The following is a 19,104-nucleotide window of genomic DNA, read 5'->3' as shown; positions in this document are numbered from 1 at the left end:
ATATACAAGAATATAACTACTATAATACTGCTCCTATATACAAGAATATAACTACTATAATACTGCTCCTACATACAAGAATATAACTACTATAATACTGCTCCTATATACAAGAATATAACTACTATAATACTGCTCCTATATACAGCAATATAACTACTATAATACTGGCCCTATATACAAGAATATAACTACTATAATACTGCCCCCTATATATACAAGAATATATCTACTATAATACTGCTCCTATATACAATAATATATCTACTATAATACTGCTCCTATATACAATAATATAACTACTATAATACTGCTCATATATACAAGAATAAAATTTCTATAATACTGCCCCCTATATACAAGAATATAACTACTATAATACTGCTCCTATATACAAGAATATAACTACTATAATACTGCTCCTATATATAAGTATACAACACCTCTAATACTGCTCCTATATACAAGAATATAACTACTGCAGTCGACTGCGCTATTGTTTCCGTCAAAACAACGGAAATGCTACAGAACGGAGACAAACGGAAACCATTAGTAACGGAAGCATTACCATTGAAATCAATGGTAATGCAAACGGACGCTATGGTTTCCGTTTGCCTATGCATTGATGGGTTCCTCCGACGGAAACCATCAACAGAAAGCGGACGCTGATGTGAATGAGCCCTTATACCTTATTGGGTCAGATGATTCATGGCATTGATTTCTGTGGTACCAGTTACTATGGAAGGTATTGGAACAGTTATGTTAGGAAGTCTTAACAGAAAATTTTAGTACAGATGTATCAAGAAGTGTCGATCTGGAAACAGGTCGCATGGTGGTTGTCATACTATAAGCAGTAGGCTAAACTAGTGATATGGTGAGATATTTACCTGGAGGCATTGGTGGAGTTGTCATAGCTGGTGGTGTGGTGGCATTCATTGCTATGGGTGTAGATGCAGTAGAGGTTGGTGTTGTCTCATTTACTCTAACAGGTGTCTGTGTCGTTCTGATAACTAGTGTTGTGCCATTCATATCCATTGGTATCAGTGTAGATGCAGTTGGTGGTGGCACGGTGGCAGTCACACTAGGAGGTACCAGTGTAGATATGATAGATAGTGAAGTAGTAGTAATCATACCAGGAGGACTTGGTGCAGACATTGTAGCTGGAGACTTGGAACAAATCTCGGTAAAAGTTTTTCGGGTAGTTGATATAGCTGGTAAGATGGTGCCAGTGATATTAGGAATTATTGATATGGTTGTGGTAGATGATGACATGGGGTCAGTGACTTTAGACCTTAGTGGCATCATTGTGGGGGCTGTCATTTTGGGTGCCATCAGTGCAGATATAGAAGCTTCTGATATAATTGTTGGCATATTATTTGTCAACCATTTAGTTGTCTTCTGCATTGTGGTGGCCGTGGTTTTACTTGTGACCAATGCAATGGAAGATGGTGATGTTGACACAGAGATGTCTGGTGGATTTGTGGTAGATTTAGATGAGGAACCCATTAGTTGAGATGTTCCTTGATGACTGGGTGTATCTGCAGTGGGGTGTGCTCCATCGTCAATGTTAGTAGAGCGCTGTGGTGGAATACTGGTGACCTCTGTTGATGGGAATATGGTCTTGGCTCCAGTTGTAACCAAAGTCGCTGTAAATCCGGTCTCCTGAATGATAGGTGGTGGTGTGCTACCATGAGGTTTGAAGGTTGATGATGAGGTATGGGTATCTATAGTTGATATACTGGAGCTAGCTTCTGCAGTGGTATTTGAGGGCGTTGAGTCTTCTTTTTGTATAACTTGACCCATAGTGATTTCCCTCATACGTTTGCTGGGTGGAGGTTCTGACATTTTTATCGGGAATGCACTTGAATCCATCACTCTGTTCTGATGAGTTGTGGGATGAGGAGTAAATCTTGGATCCACAGCATTGGTTGGAGAGACACCAAGGTCTGCTGGTGGTAATTCTGCACTGACGTTTCTTGTTAAGGTGCTTGGAGGCATCGTGGTAGCGTCGCTGACGAGATTATGAGGAGATGCTGCTGTAGGAACTAAAACAGAAACATAAAGTATGAAATCAGCGTGCAGGTGTATGAGAATTAGATGCAAGTTGGACAGATGTAGCTGAATGAATAAAAAGTTGCATCTGCAAAATTTTGCTCCATCAGATAAATCTACAATGGTGTTACCTGGCATGGGCTGGCCAACGCTTGGCATAGAAAATGTCCCACATACTTTATGGAATTTAGAGGATGGCACTTTATTGGTTCCAGTTTTGTAAAAAAAAATATTCATGAGCAGCAACTGCTGCCACTAGCAAACCAGTCACATCCGGCAGCAGAGGCAGAGTGTCTGCAGTAATACGGACTTCTTCTAGCTGTATAGTATACGATGGGCACAGGACCTCAGCATTACATGTCTCAGCCAATGAGTGACTGCTTATGAAGTCAGTATTACTGCACTCTCTTGTTTAGATTGTTGCCCCCTGCTGCCCACCACCCACACTGCCCCTCTCCTACATGAGTTAAGCTGTAAGGTCTCATTTCGCGTGTGTGTGTTCATATGTATGTTTTAATATATGCATTGTCTTTATTTACATAGTGTAAGTGAGCGTGTATGTGTGTAGTGACCGTGGATGTGTATAGTGAGCGTGCATGTATGTAGTGAGCGTGCATGTATGTAGTGAGCGTGCATGTATGTAGTGAGCGTGCATGTATGTAGTGAGCGTGGATGTGTGTAGCGAGCGTGCATGTATTTAGTGAGCGTGCATGTGTGTAGTGAGCATGGATGTGTGTAGTGAGCGTGCATGTATGTAGTGAGCGTGCATGTATGCAGTGAGCGTGCATGTATGTAATGAGCGTGCATTTGTGTAGTGAGCGTGCATGTGTGTAGTGAGCGTGCATGTGTGTAGTGAGCGTGTATATGTGTAGTGAGCGTGCATGTATGTATTGAGTGTGCATGTGTGTATTGAGCGTGCATGTGTGTAGTGAGCGTGGATGTGTGTAGTGAGAGTGCATGTATGTAATAAGCGTGCATTTATGTAATGAGTGTGCATGTGTGTAGTGAGCGTGCATGTATGTAATAAGCGTGCATTTATGTAGTGAGCGTGCATATGTGTAGTGAGCGTGCATGTGTGTAGTGAGTGTGCATGTATTTAGTGACCGTGGATGTGTGTAGTGAGCGTGCATGTGTGTAGTGAGCGTGAATGTGTGTAGTGAGCGTGAATTTGTGTAGTGAGCGTGCATGTGTGTAGTGAGCGTGCATGTATGTAGTGAGCGTGCATGTATGTTGTGAGCGTGCATTTGTGTAGTGAGCGTGCATGTGTGTAGTGAGCGTGCATGTGTGTAGTGAGCGTGCATGTATGTAGTGAGCGTGCATTTGTGTAGTGAGCGTGCATGTGTGTAGTGAGCGTGCATGTGTGTAGTGAGCGTGCATGTATGTAGTGAGCGTGCATTTGTGTAGTGAGCGTGTATGTGTGTAGTGAGCGTGCATGTATGTAGTGAGCGTGCATGTATGTAGTGAGCGTGCATATGTGTAGTGAGCGTGCATATGTTTGACGTAATTGGTTAGTGTGTTTGTACACAAATATGCATGTACATAGGTGTTTCTGTATGTGTTAGCGTTCCTTTGTTTGCGCATGTGTGTAGTGAGCGAGCCTACGTGTGCATGCATGTGTAGTGAGCGAGCCTACGTGTGCGTGCATGTGTAGTGAGCGAGCCTACGTGTGCCTGCATGCAGTGAGTGACTTAATCTGTAAGCTCATGTTTATGGGGGTCTGAATTCATTTAGGGATCTGAGCTGGTGTCTTAATTAATTTTGGGGTCTGAGGGACTAAATTTATTTTAGTGTCTGGTTTGGGGTTTGATGCCTCCCCTGCCCCATCCGGCATTTTCTACATACAGTATATAGTATACATTGGTGAAAGGGAGAGATTCTGAAAGAATATTACATTAGGGAATTATTATTTATGCAATTTCCTTGTATTTTACGGTGTTCTAAAGACACCAAAGATGGAGCTTCATATTAAAGGGGGTTTCCAGCTACATAACATTTGTTTTTTTTAAAGAACTGGATATGGTTTGAAATGACATTACAATATAATTATGTATTTACCTATCAACCCCCCCCCCCCCCGCAACACTCTGGTTCCGTCAGCTCACTGGTCCCTCGTCAGTTTTTATTGATGCTGCTGCAGTGATGACATCATATATGTGATGTCATCACCACTGTGGCCAGTGATTGGCTGCTGTAATCACATGTCTTTGTGTCATTGGTGTAAGGGACCGAGGAGTAAAACTAAGTGCTAACTTTTTTGTTGTTTTAAGCCATATTAAGTAGATTTAACATTTATATCGTGCTGGGAAACGGATCATATATTCTCTACTCCGGACACATCCAAAGCTAAATCAAAGATTCATTGGAAACATACAGCAGTTCATTTACATTCAGCAGTCAGTCACATGATCTAGCGGCTGCGATCTAATTGTGTAGCGACTCTCTGATCTCCCATCATGCACTTCTCTCTGGTAATTCTGAATTTAGTCATAAACAGAGGAGAAAACATTATGACGTTTAGTCCGGATTTGCAGGGGAAAAAAGTAGAAAAAAAAAAAAAAGGTCAAACATACAAAATCAAAATACGTAGGCCTGAGACTGGAAAAACAAAATCCCAGAACGTCTTGGCGCCAATTATACCGCGTGTCTAACCCAAACATGTCGCCCATATTTATAACACATCTCTGCCACTTTTCTTCGCATGTTTTTCTTCTATCTCTTAGTTTTCAGTTTGAGCATGTGATAATTTTCCGTAAACAAGCGCCAAACTATTTTCGCGCCAAGTTGGAGCACGTCTTGTTAACTTTTCACCGTTCTTTGCTAACAAAAGGAATCTTTTTTTAAAGTGTGCTTAGGTGTACCCAAAAATAACAGCCCACAAAGGCGCCATCAAAGTTCTGGCGTCAAGTATAATTTTCTATGGTTTGGCACCGGCACCTCCTGTATCGTGGAAGATCCTATAAAGTGAGGTCGTCCTCCTGCGCCGGATCCTCGTTACATATACAATTACCAGTATTAGGATTATTAATAGGAGGAACGTCAGACTCACCATAGAGCACCAGCGCCAAGAATGGCGTCAGAGAGAAAAACATGGCGACGGCTGCGATCAGATGATCCGGTGGATGATTATTATATGGGATACGAGTTGTGTCCACGGATCCTGAGATATGGAGACTGGAGGTGTCAGCGCTGATCTGGGTGTGACGCTCGTATGACACAACTTAATACAATGCACAAACACATACAGGAATAAAAGGAGACAATACAAGGAAATCACGTAAGATCCTGAGCCGCCCTCCTCTGCAAGATGTAAATAATCCTATCACGCCGTCGTCTCGTAGACATCGGTGACCTTCAAAAAGCTGGGAAACGAGGGAGGTCACCCAGCTTCTCGAGACTCCAGAAAGGCAAAGCTGCCCAGTTATTAAGTGATACATCCCATTTCTCTGCATGACTAGGCAGGTTGTCATTCAGGAATCTGAGAAAGCTGGGTGGTCGTCTTTAAAGGTGCTGTAATGGTGGCCATATTGTTACCCAGTTTTCACAGAAAACCAAACCTGACAATTTATGAGAAGGGACATCAGATTTTGAAAGAGTTGGAAGCTTCAGGTCCTAGACCAGACCCCCTAAATAAATACAAACTCCCTAAACCAATACAATCCCCCAGACCAGACCCCCCAAATAAATACAAACTCCCTAAACCAATACAATCCCCCAGACCAGACCCCCCAAATAAATACAGACCCCATAAACTAATATAATCCCCCACACCAGACCCCCCAAATAAATACAGACCCCATAAACTAATATAATCCCCCACACCAGACCCCCCAAATAAATACAGACCCCATAAACTAATATAATCCCCCAGACCAGACCCCCCAAATAAATACAAACTCCCTAAACCAATACAATCCCCCAGACCAGACCCCCTAAATAAATACAAACTCCCTAAACCAATACAATCCCCCAGACCAGACCCCCCAAATAAATACAGACCCCATAAACTAATATAATCCCCCACACCAGACCCCCCAAATAAATACAGACCCCATAAACTAATATAATCCCCCACACCAGACCCCCTAAATAAATACAGACCCCATAAACAAATACAATCCCCCACACCAGACCCCCCAAATAAATCCAAAACCCCATAAACTAATACAAACCCCCAGACCAGACCCCCCAAATAAATACAGACCCCCAGAAACTAATACAATCCCCCAGACTAGAACCCCAAAATAAATACAAACCCCATAAACTAATACAATCCCCCAGACCAGACCCCTCAAATAAATACAGACCCCAGAAACTTATACAGTCCCCAGACCCCCTAAATAAATACAGACCCCAGAAACGAATACAATCCCCCGGACCAGACCCCCTAAACTCATGAAGCTTAATCATTGTAAAATGAAAAGTTCTGCAACTTTTTTGTATTCTCTGCATCTCAGTTCTTCGCCATTTTCAATATCTCAGATTGCTGTCTGTGAATGAAAACACGCATTGTTTACATGCAAAGGTTGAAAGGTCATCCTGATAATGCGCTGCTTACACAGAGGCATGGTTCATTACAAAATATCAGAGCTCTTCTTTCTTACAAGCTCTTCAGCTGTGTGAGCAGGGTTAGGTCAGCATAGATTTATTAGCTTTTGGATGTTAACAAGAATGCTTCCATTCACTGACAGCAAGCAGAAATGTTGGACGTGGTGAGTAGCAGCATAACAAAGTATATCAGAAAGTTTCGGAATATTTAATGATACAATGGTTTAAGGGATGTCTGGTTTAGAAAATCCATTTTCAAATGTCTTATTATGGTATTCTGAGGGAGTGAGGGGGATCCATCATTCTGGATCTCCATCAATTAGCGATGGTCTCTCTCTCTCTCTGGAGGACCCAACATGTCCTTGCAATGTAATACTTAATTTTTACTGTGGAGGCGCTGCAGGTAAACAAAACACATGCTGGCATGTTCCCCCGCACAGTACAGATGATTGCCGGGGGTCCTAGCAGTAGGACACCTCGGATCAGCTTATTTTCGGGGAAACCTACTAACAAAAAGAGATTGTCACCAGCAGAGATCTCCCTTAAACTTTATTAAGAAAGAAAAAACGGAGGTGACGCCTTTAATGTTGATCTGGCTCTTGATTTTAAAGGGGTTCTGCAGGATGAAAAAAATTGCTACTTTCTTCTAAAAACAGCGCCACAACTGTACACAGGTTGTGTGAGGTATTGCAGCTCCGCCCCACTCACTTTAATAGAGCTGAGCTGCAATACCAGACATAACCTTTAGACAGGCATGGCACTGTTTTTGGAAGAAAGCCGCCTTGTTTTTCTCCTTGACAGCAACTCCACTGACTCATCAGATTATAGGACGTAATAAAGACGTCTCCCGTCCTGGGGGTAGATCTTATATCTCATTCACCGACCCGGTGCTCCGGCCGAGAACTCGATAAATATTATATTGTGGAATTGTATCTCTGATCAATATTATTATTGCCCTGATTGAGTCACCACGACCAGAAGGACCCGACACGCGAGTCTGATCTGATGACCACGAGGAGGGTTCAGGTCTCCTAATCTATGTTCAGCTCCGGAAAAAATTCCCCCTCTCCCCAATTGTATAAAATCAGGTTTCCCAATCTACATCTCCTGGGAATATTCCCTAATTGGAGGATGGGGGTTGTTACCCCTATTATAGGAGTTCCCAACACAACTCAATGCTGCCAGGGACATTATCGTGTATATAGACGTGATATGATCACATGATAACTATGGCTGAGCAGAGGGTCATAGTCAGCCCCCCACCCATGTTCTGCATTGTCACTTCCCTAAATAAATAAAAAGAAAAATGTCTCAGTAAATCCCGGCCATTGCTCTTCAGTTGTTTAACCCTTCCACTGCCATCTGCTCATTTTACCTCTCAAGAGACACTTTAAACCCCTAATGTAGTCAAATCTGTCAAACTAACACTAGAGGGCGCTGTTTTTAAAAAGCTTTTGCCACTAGATGGCAACATTTGTAACAGATATGACCACTAGATGTCGCTATTTGTAAAAATGTTACCACTAGAAGATACCTGAAAAAAAAAAATTGGCAACTAGAGAATATCTGAAAAATATTTAAAGGGTTTGTCTCATTAGAGAGATTCAATTTGTAAATGGAGCCGCCATGGTGATCTGCTGATATTACGAGGGTAGTCAGGGTCAACCGGGAATTTTCCCAGCAGTGGCCGCTGCAGGGAAAATGTGGTATTACATGAGTACATTGACAACTGGAGTCCATCGGGGCGAACTCCATGACTCTCTGGCTCATATAGAGTAGAGGGTACATTGACAGGCAGTTTGGGTTTAGATATACGGTAAGCCAGTACATTATTGTCTATTTATTATTGTCTTATGCCTAGAGCTGGGCCTGAGGGGGTGGAGCATGACACAGGGATTGATTCTTTGATGTTCTTTGAATCCCTGGTTATGCTCCGCCCCCACCAGGTCCTGCATCAGGCATAACACATTGTATCAGTTTTCCCCGGAATGTTACTTTAAGATCAAAAAAGGGGATTAGGTAAAAAAACAATTACAAAAAACGATTTAATCTAATTATAATAAAATAAATGAATCAGTATCGGTGGGATCTGCTGATTATGGACCATCATAGACTTCCCAACATACTGGCTGCATCTGACAACAAATATCTCGTGTCTATGAAATCTGAAGATGAGCTACTAAGAGAGTATCGTTATATTACGGGTTTCCCTTTTTTGCAATTCCATAAATAAAACGGCCTTAAAGCAGAGCTTCAATTTAAAGAGACACTAAACCAAGAAAATGATGAGACAGAAAGCAGCCAAGCGATGATCTGCCATGTCATGATAAATGGGAGGAGCCTGAGATGAAGGATCACCTCTGATCACCAAGACAATGGAGCTCTATAGAGCGTGCAAAATCCTTTGGCACTGCTCAGAGATTTCTGATACTGGAAATCTGACTTTCTAGGCAGACTGACACTAGCCTGAATTGTACCAATGTGATTTCTAACGTCAGATATCTCTCACATATCAGATGCTCATTTCATTGCATTTCCCCTTTAAAATAGATCTACATTTTTTTATCTTTGTATCTGGAGAGGTTCAAGTCTCACTGTGCTGTTGGCTGACATCTGTATTGCTTGCTTTAATTTCTAGGCCAGCTTTCTCTGACATGCTGCTTGTGGAGCTTCGGGTTCAGAGCATAGTGGGTGTTCCCTACTCTCAGTGCTCTATGCCTGTGCCCCCCTCCGCTCCCACACTGAGACCTAAACGGCTTTACAAGATTATTAATGACTATTTGCAACGCTACGTCATTTTTTTTTTTATTGCAGTTGCATTAGTGCAATAATAAAATTTTGGTTACAAACATATTCATATCTTTGTGGCTCGGCTTGTCCAGTCTTTGCAGGATGATCAGTAGTCCTGTTAATGTCCCATTCAATCGGATATAGTGAAGCTTCCAGCGCATTATAAGATTTACGAAAAGATGATAAATTTAGTAACAAAGTTATTGTGTAATCTGGGTGTCACCTGCATCCTCACAATCCTATGTCACATATTATGTGTTCATTCACACAATACATGAGATGGAGCGAGGAAAATAATACAACGTGCAGCGCTGGGAACTGGTTCTCCCACATTCTGCAGTTTTCTAATTATAGTGACAACCACAAGCTCCCTCCTCACCCCGACTCCTGAGAAGCCTCGGGGCCGGGCCAAACAAAGGAAGGTCAGTGGTATTGTTCAATTTATTCATATAGAATAATACAGATACTGAGAATTACACCCAGTATACAGGACAAGCGAAGTGGTACTGTGCAGTGTATAAATATACAGATACTGAGAATTACACCCAGTATACAGGACAGGAGAAGTAGTACTGTGCAGTGTATATACACAATAATACAGATAGTGAGAATTACACCCAGTGTACAGGACAGGAGAAGTGGTACTGTGCAGTGTATATATATATATATATATATATATATATATATATATATATATATATATATATATATATATATATATATATATATAGAATAATACAGATACTCAGAATTACACCCAGTATACAGGACAGGAGAAGTGGTAATGTGCAGTGTATATATATATATATATATATATATATATATATATATATATATATAATAATACAGATACTGAGAATTACACCCAGTATACAGGACAGGAGAAGTGGTACTGTGCAGTGTATATATATATACAGAATAATACAGATACTGAGAATTACACCCAGTATACAGGACAGGAGATCTGATACTGTGCAGTGTATATATATATATATATATATATATATATATGTACATACACAGAATAATACAGATACTGAGAATTACACCCAGTATACAGGACAGGAGAAGTAGTACTGTGCAGTGTCCATATATACAGAATAATACAGATACTGAGAATTACACCCAGTATACAGGACAGGAGAAGTGGTACTGTGCAGTGTATATATATATACAGAATAATATAGATACTGAGAATTACACCCAGTATACAGGACAGGAGAAGTGGTACTGTGCAGTGTATATATACAGAATAATACAGATACTGAGAATTACACCCAGTATACAGGACAGGAGAAGTGGTACTGTGCAGTGTATATATACAGAATAATACAGATACTGAGAATTACACCCAGTATACAGGACAGGAGAAGTGGTACTGTGCAGTGTCCATATATACAGAATAATACAGATACTGAGAATTACACCCAGTATACAGGACAGGAGATCTGATAATGTGCAGTGTCCATATAAGTAAAAAAAACAAGCATTTGATATTACATTTTAATCTCCAGAACAATATCAGTTTCTCCATGTGAAAGTTTGACAAAACGAATCAGCTGACAAACAGGCATCATGTACGATATGAATGAGAATCTCCACACGGTGCTGGCGCGATTTCCTTCATTTATACAGAGCCGCCGTTTATAATCTGGCTTGTGGTGCAGGTAATTATCTCTTGTCATTCCTTCTGCGTGGTGATGGTTTCTGCCGCTTGGTCAGATTCCAGGGTGTGATCGTCTTATGTTTTCTTTATTATTATATAAGAGGTGATAAGCTGAAATCAGTGCGTATCTTGGTAAAGGTCGCACCTTAATAGGAACGTGTGACCGCAGCAAGAAAAAAGCACAGCCCTGGCAGATCTATGGGTGACAATGGGAGGTTACACTGGTATATAAGGAGTTACACCGGTATATAAGGGGTTACACTGGTATATAAGGGGTTACACTGGTATATAAGGGGTTACACTGGTATATAAGAGGTTACACTGGTATATAAGAGGTTACACTGGTATATAAGGGGTTACACTTGTATATAAGGGGTTACACCGGTATATAAGAGGTTACACTGGTATATAAGGGGTTACACCGGTATATAAGAGATTACACTGGTATATAAGAGGTTACACTGGTATATAAGGGGTTACACTGGTATATAAGAGGTTACACTGGTATATAAGAGGTTACACTGGTATATAAGGGGTTACACTGGTATATAAGGGGTTACACCGGTATATAAGGGGCTACACTGGTATATAAGGGGTTACACTGGTATATAAGAGGTTACACTGGTATATAAGAGGTTACACTGGTATATAAGAGGTTACACTGGTATATAAGAGGTTACACTGGTATATAAGGGGTTACACTGGTATATAAGAGGTCACACTGGTATATAAGAGGTTACACTGGTATATAAGGGGTTACACTGGTATATAAGGGGTTACACTGGTATATAAGGGGTTACACTGGTATATAAGAGGTTACACTGGTATATAAGGGGTTACACTGGTATATAAGGGGTTACACTGGTATATAAGGGGTTACACTGGTATATAAGGGGTTACACCGGTATATAAGGGGTTACACTGGTATATAAGAGGTTACACTGGTATATAAGAGGTTACACTGGTATATAAGAGGTCACACTGGTATATAAGAGGTTACACTGGTATATAAGGGGTTACACTGGTATATAAGAGGTTACACTGGTATATAAGGGGTTACACTGGTATATAAGGGGTTACACTGGTATATAAGAGATTACACTGGTATATAAGAGATTACACCGGTATATAAGGGGTTACACTGGTATATAAGAGGTTACACTGGTATATAAGGGGTTACACCGGTATATAAGAGATTACACTGGTATGTAAGGGGTTACACTGGTATATAAGAGGTTACACTGGTATATAAGAGGTTACACTGGTATATAAGAGGTTACACTGGTATATAAGAGGTTACACTGGTATATAAGAGGTTACACTGGTATATAAGAGGTTACACTGGTATATAAGAGGTTACACTGGTATATAAGGGGTTACACTGTTATATAAGAGGTTACACTGGTATATAAGGGGTTACACTGGTATATAAGGGGTTACACTGGTATATAAGAGGTTACACTGGTATATAAGAGGTTACACTGGTATATAAGAGGTTACACTGGTATATAAGGGGTTACACTGGTATATAAGAGATTACACCGGTATATAAGAGATTACACCGGTATATAAGAGATTACACCGGTATACAGGGGCGTAGCTAGGGGGGGCAGGCGGGGCATGTGCCCCGGGCGCAACTTAGAGGGGGCACCAGCGCCCCCTCCTCCTGCACTATAATTGTACCTGTGTCTATAGGACACAGGTACAATTAGAAGTAATGAATGGCCGGATACGTTCCGTGGCCGGCCATTCAGCGCCTTTCCACGAATGAAGCGACTGCTACCTTTTGTACCAGTGAAGCTTCCGTCGATGAAAGGCGCTGACTGACTGACAGCGACAGTCATCCTGCCCAGCCAATCAGCGCCTTTCATAGACGCTGCGTTCAACCCCCAGGAGACCTGCGCAAAAAAGAGCAGGTCTCCATTGCTGCCGGACGGCGTGAGAGCGGGAATAAGGGGAGTTTGAATCATTTTTTGTTTTTTTTAAATTGTAATAAAAGTGTGTGGCTGTATCTAAAGTGGACTATATGTGGAGCACTATATACAGGGGTGGGCTATTTTGTTCAGGGGGGCTATATACAGCGTTGGGCTATACGTGGAGCACTATATACAGGGCTGGGCTGTATCTACAGAGGGCTATATACAGGGGTGGGCTATCTGTAGAGCACTATAGGGGGAGCTATTTGTGGGACACTATATACAGGGGTGGGCTATATGGGGGCACCATCTACAGGGGGCTCTATGGCAGACACTATCTACAGGGGGCACAGTGTGTGTGTGTGTGTGTGTGTGTGGGGGGGACACGGTGTATGGTGCTATTATAATTAGAGGTGCAGTGTTTGGCGCTATTATATTTAGGGGCGTAGTGTGTGGTACAATGAGAACTTTATATTTATTTATAGGTGTAGAAATGTTGGAAAAGTGAGAAGCTGAAGACATGTGAGCGGCAAACTGCAGAAATGGTCTGTGACCGGGAGAAGCCACCATAGAGGTCTGGACCGGATGGAGAAAAAGAACTAGAATCTGAGACGTCACCGGTGAGTCACTCAATGTAAATGTTTATTCTGACTCTAATCAGCACTGTAGTCACTGTATGATCTGCAGCGAGATGATGGGTGGTGTGATTATGATAGGATTTATTTTTTGTAAAACAGCAACTCCCAGCATATCCTTACCATTGTTCGGGCCATTCTGGGAGCTTTAGTTTTACGCCGTACACACCTATACGGCAGGAGCTGTATTTGTGCTGGTGCTGTATATATGTACTGAGCTTGGTTCTGGGGCTGTATTTATGTACTGAGCTTTGTTCTGGTGCTGTATTTGTGTACTGAGCTTGGTTCTGGGACTGTATATATACATAAAAAGAAATGTGGAAAAGAAATGACACGTCATTGATTGGTAGAGAAAACAAACACGGCGAGGGGGAAGGAGATGTCGGGAAAGAGGTTGGGGGGGGGGACGCCAAACTGAATCTTTGCCCCGGGTGCTGGAGAACCTAGCTACACCTCTGCCGGTATATAAGGGGTTACACCGGTATATAAGGGGTTACGCTGGTATATAAGGGGTTACACGTCAGATGGGGGTTTATCTGCTTATTACTGTATACAACAGAGAATCATCCCAGTAATGTACAGTCTCCAGGACTCCCCCGCTAATCCTTCACTGCTGACAAGTATTGAGAAGAGCAACGTCATAGAGCCAACACCTAACCCCATATCTAAATTTACAGATGGAGATGACCTCAGTGTCCCCAGGAGTCTATAGAACATTTCCTATTGCAAGGCTTTGCTGGATCAATATCCCGGCGGTGGTACGTACCTGGAGAGACTGTGACACCCTAATGTAATACTGAACCCTGCAGAGAGGGAATGTGAAACTCATGGCAATTTAAAATAAAGAAATTCTCCAGTAAATATAAATCTCTGACTCGTCTTCTGCTGTCAAATTGTTCTCTATTCAGCCATCACCGAGTAACATCAGAATGTGTAACCTAAAAAGCAAAAAGAGATACACGGCGCCACATGGTCTTCTTCCAAAAACAGCGCCACCCCTGTCCACTATTTATGTGTAGTATTGCAGTTTAGCCTCCTTCAATTTATTGGAGCGGAGTTGCAATACCATATATAGCCTGCAGACAGGTGTGGCGCTGTTTCTGAAAGAAAGCATTCATTTTTTTCTAATCCTGTACATCTTCTTTAATACTATTGCTATAGGTACTTGCTCTTGCCCTCAGCTCAGCCCGGCTACTTTTTTGCACAGTCAACACGACCTCCACTGATGTATTTCATGTTCTTATGTGGCCCCATTATCCCGCTAATCATTAGCATTGAACCTCATTGTATATTATATTCAGATAATGTATGGAAAGGCCACAAATGCTAAAGTCTACATTACTATCTATACGCTGCGTTTGTCGAAGGACGGGACTCCTATGACACAATGGAGGCAGCAGGTAGAAGAGGTCACCAGGCTGGAAGTCACACCTCTTGTTGGTATTGGGAACTAAAAATATGCTAAAAAGACAGGAAAAAAAGAAAAACTGGTCCATCCTGTTACCATAAAACCCTGTTTCTGGTGTCACAAGTCTCAGACAGCGTCAAATATTCTCAAGGAACCTCCGAGGAACATTACCCTACATCAGAAGAGGCGCAAGATGAGGACCATTGTGGTTAGAGCTGTGTTGCTGCTCTGCATGGTCCAGCTGGGTAAGGCCTGGGGGATATTTATCAGATGGCGTAGTAGATGCCGGTTTGGAGGGTCTTGAGATTTCCTTTCTATGTGGCATCACCAGCAAATGGGAATTCTTTTAATGGTACTGTTTAGTTTAGAAAACCCATTGTCATACACCCTATTAGGGTATTCAGAGTTAATAGAGGGGGTTCCTCTGTTCAGGGTCCTCATCTCTTGTTCAGGGTGGAGAGCGGTTACTTGGAGCGTTTCTCTCTCTGGAGTTCCTGTCCTGTCCTGTATTACACAGACAACACATTGATACGAATGGACACCGTGTAATACTTCATTTCTCCTGTGGTGGCGCTGCAGAGAAACTGAGCACTTACCGCCATGCTTCCCCACAGATCACATCTGATCGCTGGAGATCACAGCAGGGGGAGACTTTTGATCAATTTATTGTCATGGACCCTTCTAACAAGTATAGATTGTCCAAAGCGGAGAACCCTGTTAAGATAAGCATTAAAAGGTGACCCTTAAAGGGATTTTCCACCAAAATATATATTTTTCGAAAATCTGAGTTTAAAGCTCCATGTGTTGGTGTCCTCAACAAATAAAATTCCCCAGTTTATAAAGACTTTCCCTACTTTCTAGATATACAGTTGTAGCCACATTTATCTTGATTCTGATAACTTGCTGCAGCGTGATATGACGGAACAAAAGCCATTGCAAAAGTCAAGTTAAAGTTTCTTGACACTGTGTATTTAATGCCTTAAAAGTCAAGATAAAAATGGCTGCAACTGTATGACATCACACATTTTTACATGGGGTGGTTTAGAGATCAGTGATAGCATTCTTGTCATACTGGTGGTCTAGAGTGATTTAGTAATTAATACCTGATATTCCTGGTGTTCTAAGTTTATGGGTGAATATAGATTTATACCTGGTGGTCTAGCATGGTTATGGGTTAATATCTAATTCCTGGTGGTCTAGGATAATTATGGGTTAATATCTAATTGTCCTGGTGGTCTAGAGTGATTATGGATTAATATCTGATATTCCTGGTGGTCTAGGATGAGTATGGATTAATATCTAATATTCCTTTTGGTTTAGGATGACTATGAGTTAATGTTTAATATTCCTGGTGGTCTGAGGTGATTATGGGTGAATAGATTTATACCTGGTGGTCTAGCATGGTTATGGGTTAATATCTAATATTCCTGGTGGTCTTGTGGGATATGTTTAATATTTCTGGTGGTCTAGGGAGGTTATGGGTTATTATCTAATATTCCTGGTGGTCTAGGGAGGTTATGGGTTAATATATAATATTCCTGGTGGTCTAGGGAGGGTATAGGTTATTCTCTAATATTCCTGGTGGTCTAGGGAGGTTATGGGTTAATATCGAATATTCCTGGTGGTCTAGGGAGGTTATGGGTTAATATCGAATATTCCTGGTGGTCTAGGGAGGTTATGGGTTAATATCTAATATTCCTGGTGGTCTAGGGAGGTTATGGGTTAATATCTAATATTCCTGGTGGTCTAGGGAGGTTATGGGTTATTATCTAATATTCCTGGTGGTCTAGGGAGGTTATGGGTTAATATATAATATTCCTGGTGGTCTAGGGAGGGTATAGGTTATTCTCTAATATTCCTGGTGGTCTAGGGAGGTTATGGGTTAATATCGAATATTCCTGGTGGTCTAGGGAGGTTATGGGTTAATATCTAATATTCCTGGTGGTCTAGGGAAGTTATGGGTTAATATCTAATATTCCTGGTGGTCTAGGGAGGTTATGGGTTAATATCTAATATTCCTGGTGGTCTTGGGAGGTTATGGGTTAATATCTAATATTCATGGTGGTCTAGGGATGTTATGGGTTAATATCTAATATTCCTGGTGGTCTAGAGAGGTTATGGGTTAATATCTAATATTCCTGGTTGTCTAGAGAGGTTATGGGTTAATATTTAATATTCCTGGTGGTCTAGGGAGGTTATTGGTTATTATGTAATATTCCTGGTGGTCTAGGGAGGTTATTGTTTATTATGTAATATTCCTGGTGGTGTAGGGAGGTTATGTGTTAATATCTAATATTCCTGGTGGTCTAGAGAGGTTATGGGTTAATATCTAATATTCCCGGTGGTCTAGAGAGGTTATGGGTTAATATCTAATATTCCTGGTGGTCTAGGGAGGTTATGGGTTAATATCTAATATTCCTGGTGGTCTAGGGAGGTTATGGGTTAATATCTAGTATTCCTTGTGGTCTAGGGAGGTTATGGGTTAATATCTAATATTCCTGGTGGTCTAGGGAGGTTATGGGTTAATATCTAATATTCCTCGTGGTCTAGGGAGATTATGGGTTAATATCTAATATTCCTGGTGGTCTAGGGAGGTTATTGTTTATTATGTAATATTCCTGGTGGTCTAGGGAGGTTATGTGTTAATATCTAATATTCCTGGTGGTCTAGAGAGGTTATGGGTTAATATCTAATATTCCCGGTGGTCTAGAGAGGTTATGGGTTAATATCTAATATTCCTGGTGGTCTAGGGAGGTTATGGGTTAATATCTAATATTCCTGGTGGTCTAGGGAGGTTATGGGTTAATATCTAGTATTCCTTGTGGTCTAGGGAGGTTATGGGTTAATATCTAATATTCCTGGTGGTCTAGGGAGGTTATGGGTTAATATCTAATATTCCTGGTGGTCTAGGGAGATTATGGGTTAATATCTAATATTCCTGGTGGTCTAGGGAGGTTATTGTTTATTATGTAATATTCCTGGTGGTCTAGGGAGGTTATGGGTTAATATCTAATATTCCTGGTGGTCTAGAGAGGTTATGGGTTAATATCTAATATTCCCGGTGGTCTAGAGAGGTTATGGGTTAATATCTAATATTCCTGGTGGTCTAGGGAGGTTATGGGTTAATATCTAATATTCCTGGTGGTCTAGGGAGGTTATGGGTTAATATCTAATATTCCTGGTGGTCTAGGGAGGTTATGGGTTAATATCTAATATTCCTGGTGGTCTAGCGAGGTTATGGGTTAATATCTAATATTCCTGGTGGTCTAGGGAGGTTATGGGTTAATATCTAATATTCTTGGTGGTCTAGGGAGGTTATGGGTTAATATCTAATGTTCCTGGTGGTCTAGGGAGGTTATGGGTTAATATCTAATATTCCTGGTGGTCTAGGGAGGTTATGGGTTAATATCTAATATTCCTGGTGGTCTAGGGAGGTTATGGGTTAATATCTAATATTCCTGGTGGTCTAGGGAGGTTATGGGTTAATATCTAATATTCCTGGTGGTCTAGGGAGGTTATGGGTTAATATCTAATGTTCCTGGTGGTCTAGTAATGAAACTTAATATGTAGTAATAATAATAATATATTTATGGGTCCACCCTTTTTCCTGATTTGCGTTATACAATTTCTCATGATACTAATTCAATACAATCTCGCGGCATCCTGTAAAACACGTGTAGATTGTTTGCCTGGCCGTCTCTGGGTGACGGGTGGCATCTTTCGGAGGTGTAAATTTTTTGAACATGTTTGTTAACATCTCGCGTCACACATCTCGGGGTACAGTATGTCAGGTTTAGGGAGGACATATCTGTCATTGGTGTAAATTTATATGTGGCAGAAATCCAAGGCAAAATCCCCATGTGTTACATATTGTGCCGCGCGTTACCTTGGGGGTCATCTGCTGTAACGATCTGCGGCACATCCACAACGTCCCCACGGTCAGTGTGATATATGGAACCAGTTCATCCTCCAGGGTTTATAGTCTGGTCTATGTGACTGGACTTACCAGAAATAACCGCTCCATTCTGCACAGTGGAAAGGTCAATTGTCCTTCAGAGCAGCATGCGTGTCAGGAGCCAATCAGAGCCAACC

At 41.4% G+C, this 19,104-nt stretch overlaps 1 protein-coding gene across 1 annotated transcript in view; it reads right to left on the bottom strand.

The window, feature by feature from the left end:
* Positions 1 to 5,224, bottom strand: part of LOC142652292 (uncharacterized) — a 29,605-nt gene extending 24,381 nt beyond the window's left edge. The window contains exons 1-2 of the mRNA XM_075827943.1: positions 5,099 to 5,224; positions 888 to 2,045 (exon numbers count right to left, since the gene is read on the bottom strand). Coding sequence (XP_075684058.1) covers positions 888 to 2,045; positions 5,099 to 5,141 — 1,201 coding nt within the window. The 5' untranslated portion in view covers positions 5,142 to 5,224. The remainder of the gene's footprint in view (positions 1 to 887; positions 2,046 to 5,098) is intronic.
* Between the last annotated feature and the right edge of the window lie 13,880 nt (positions 5,225 to 19,104).

Source organism: Rhinoderma darwinii, chromosome 5 (assembly GCF_050947455.1).
Source record: "Rhinoderma darwinii isolate aRhiDar2 chromosome 5, aRhiDar2.hap1, whole genome shotgun sequence".
NCBI classification, from domain to species: domain Eukaryota; kingdom Metazoa; phylum Chordata; class Amphibia; order Anura; family Rhinodermatidae; genus Rhinoderma; species Rhinoderma darwinii.
The sequence above is the reverse complement of the archived record's forward strand: the minus strand, read 5'-3'. Positions and strand labels throughout refer to the sequence as shown.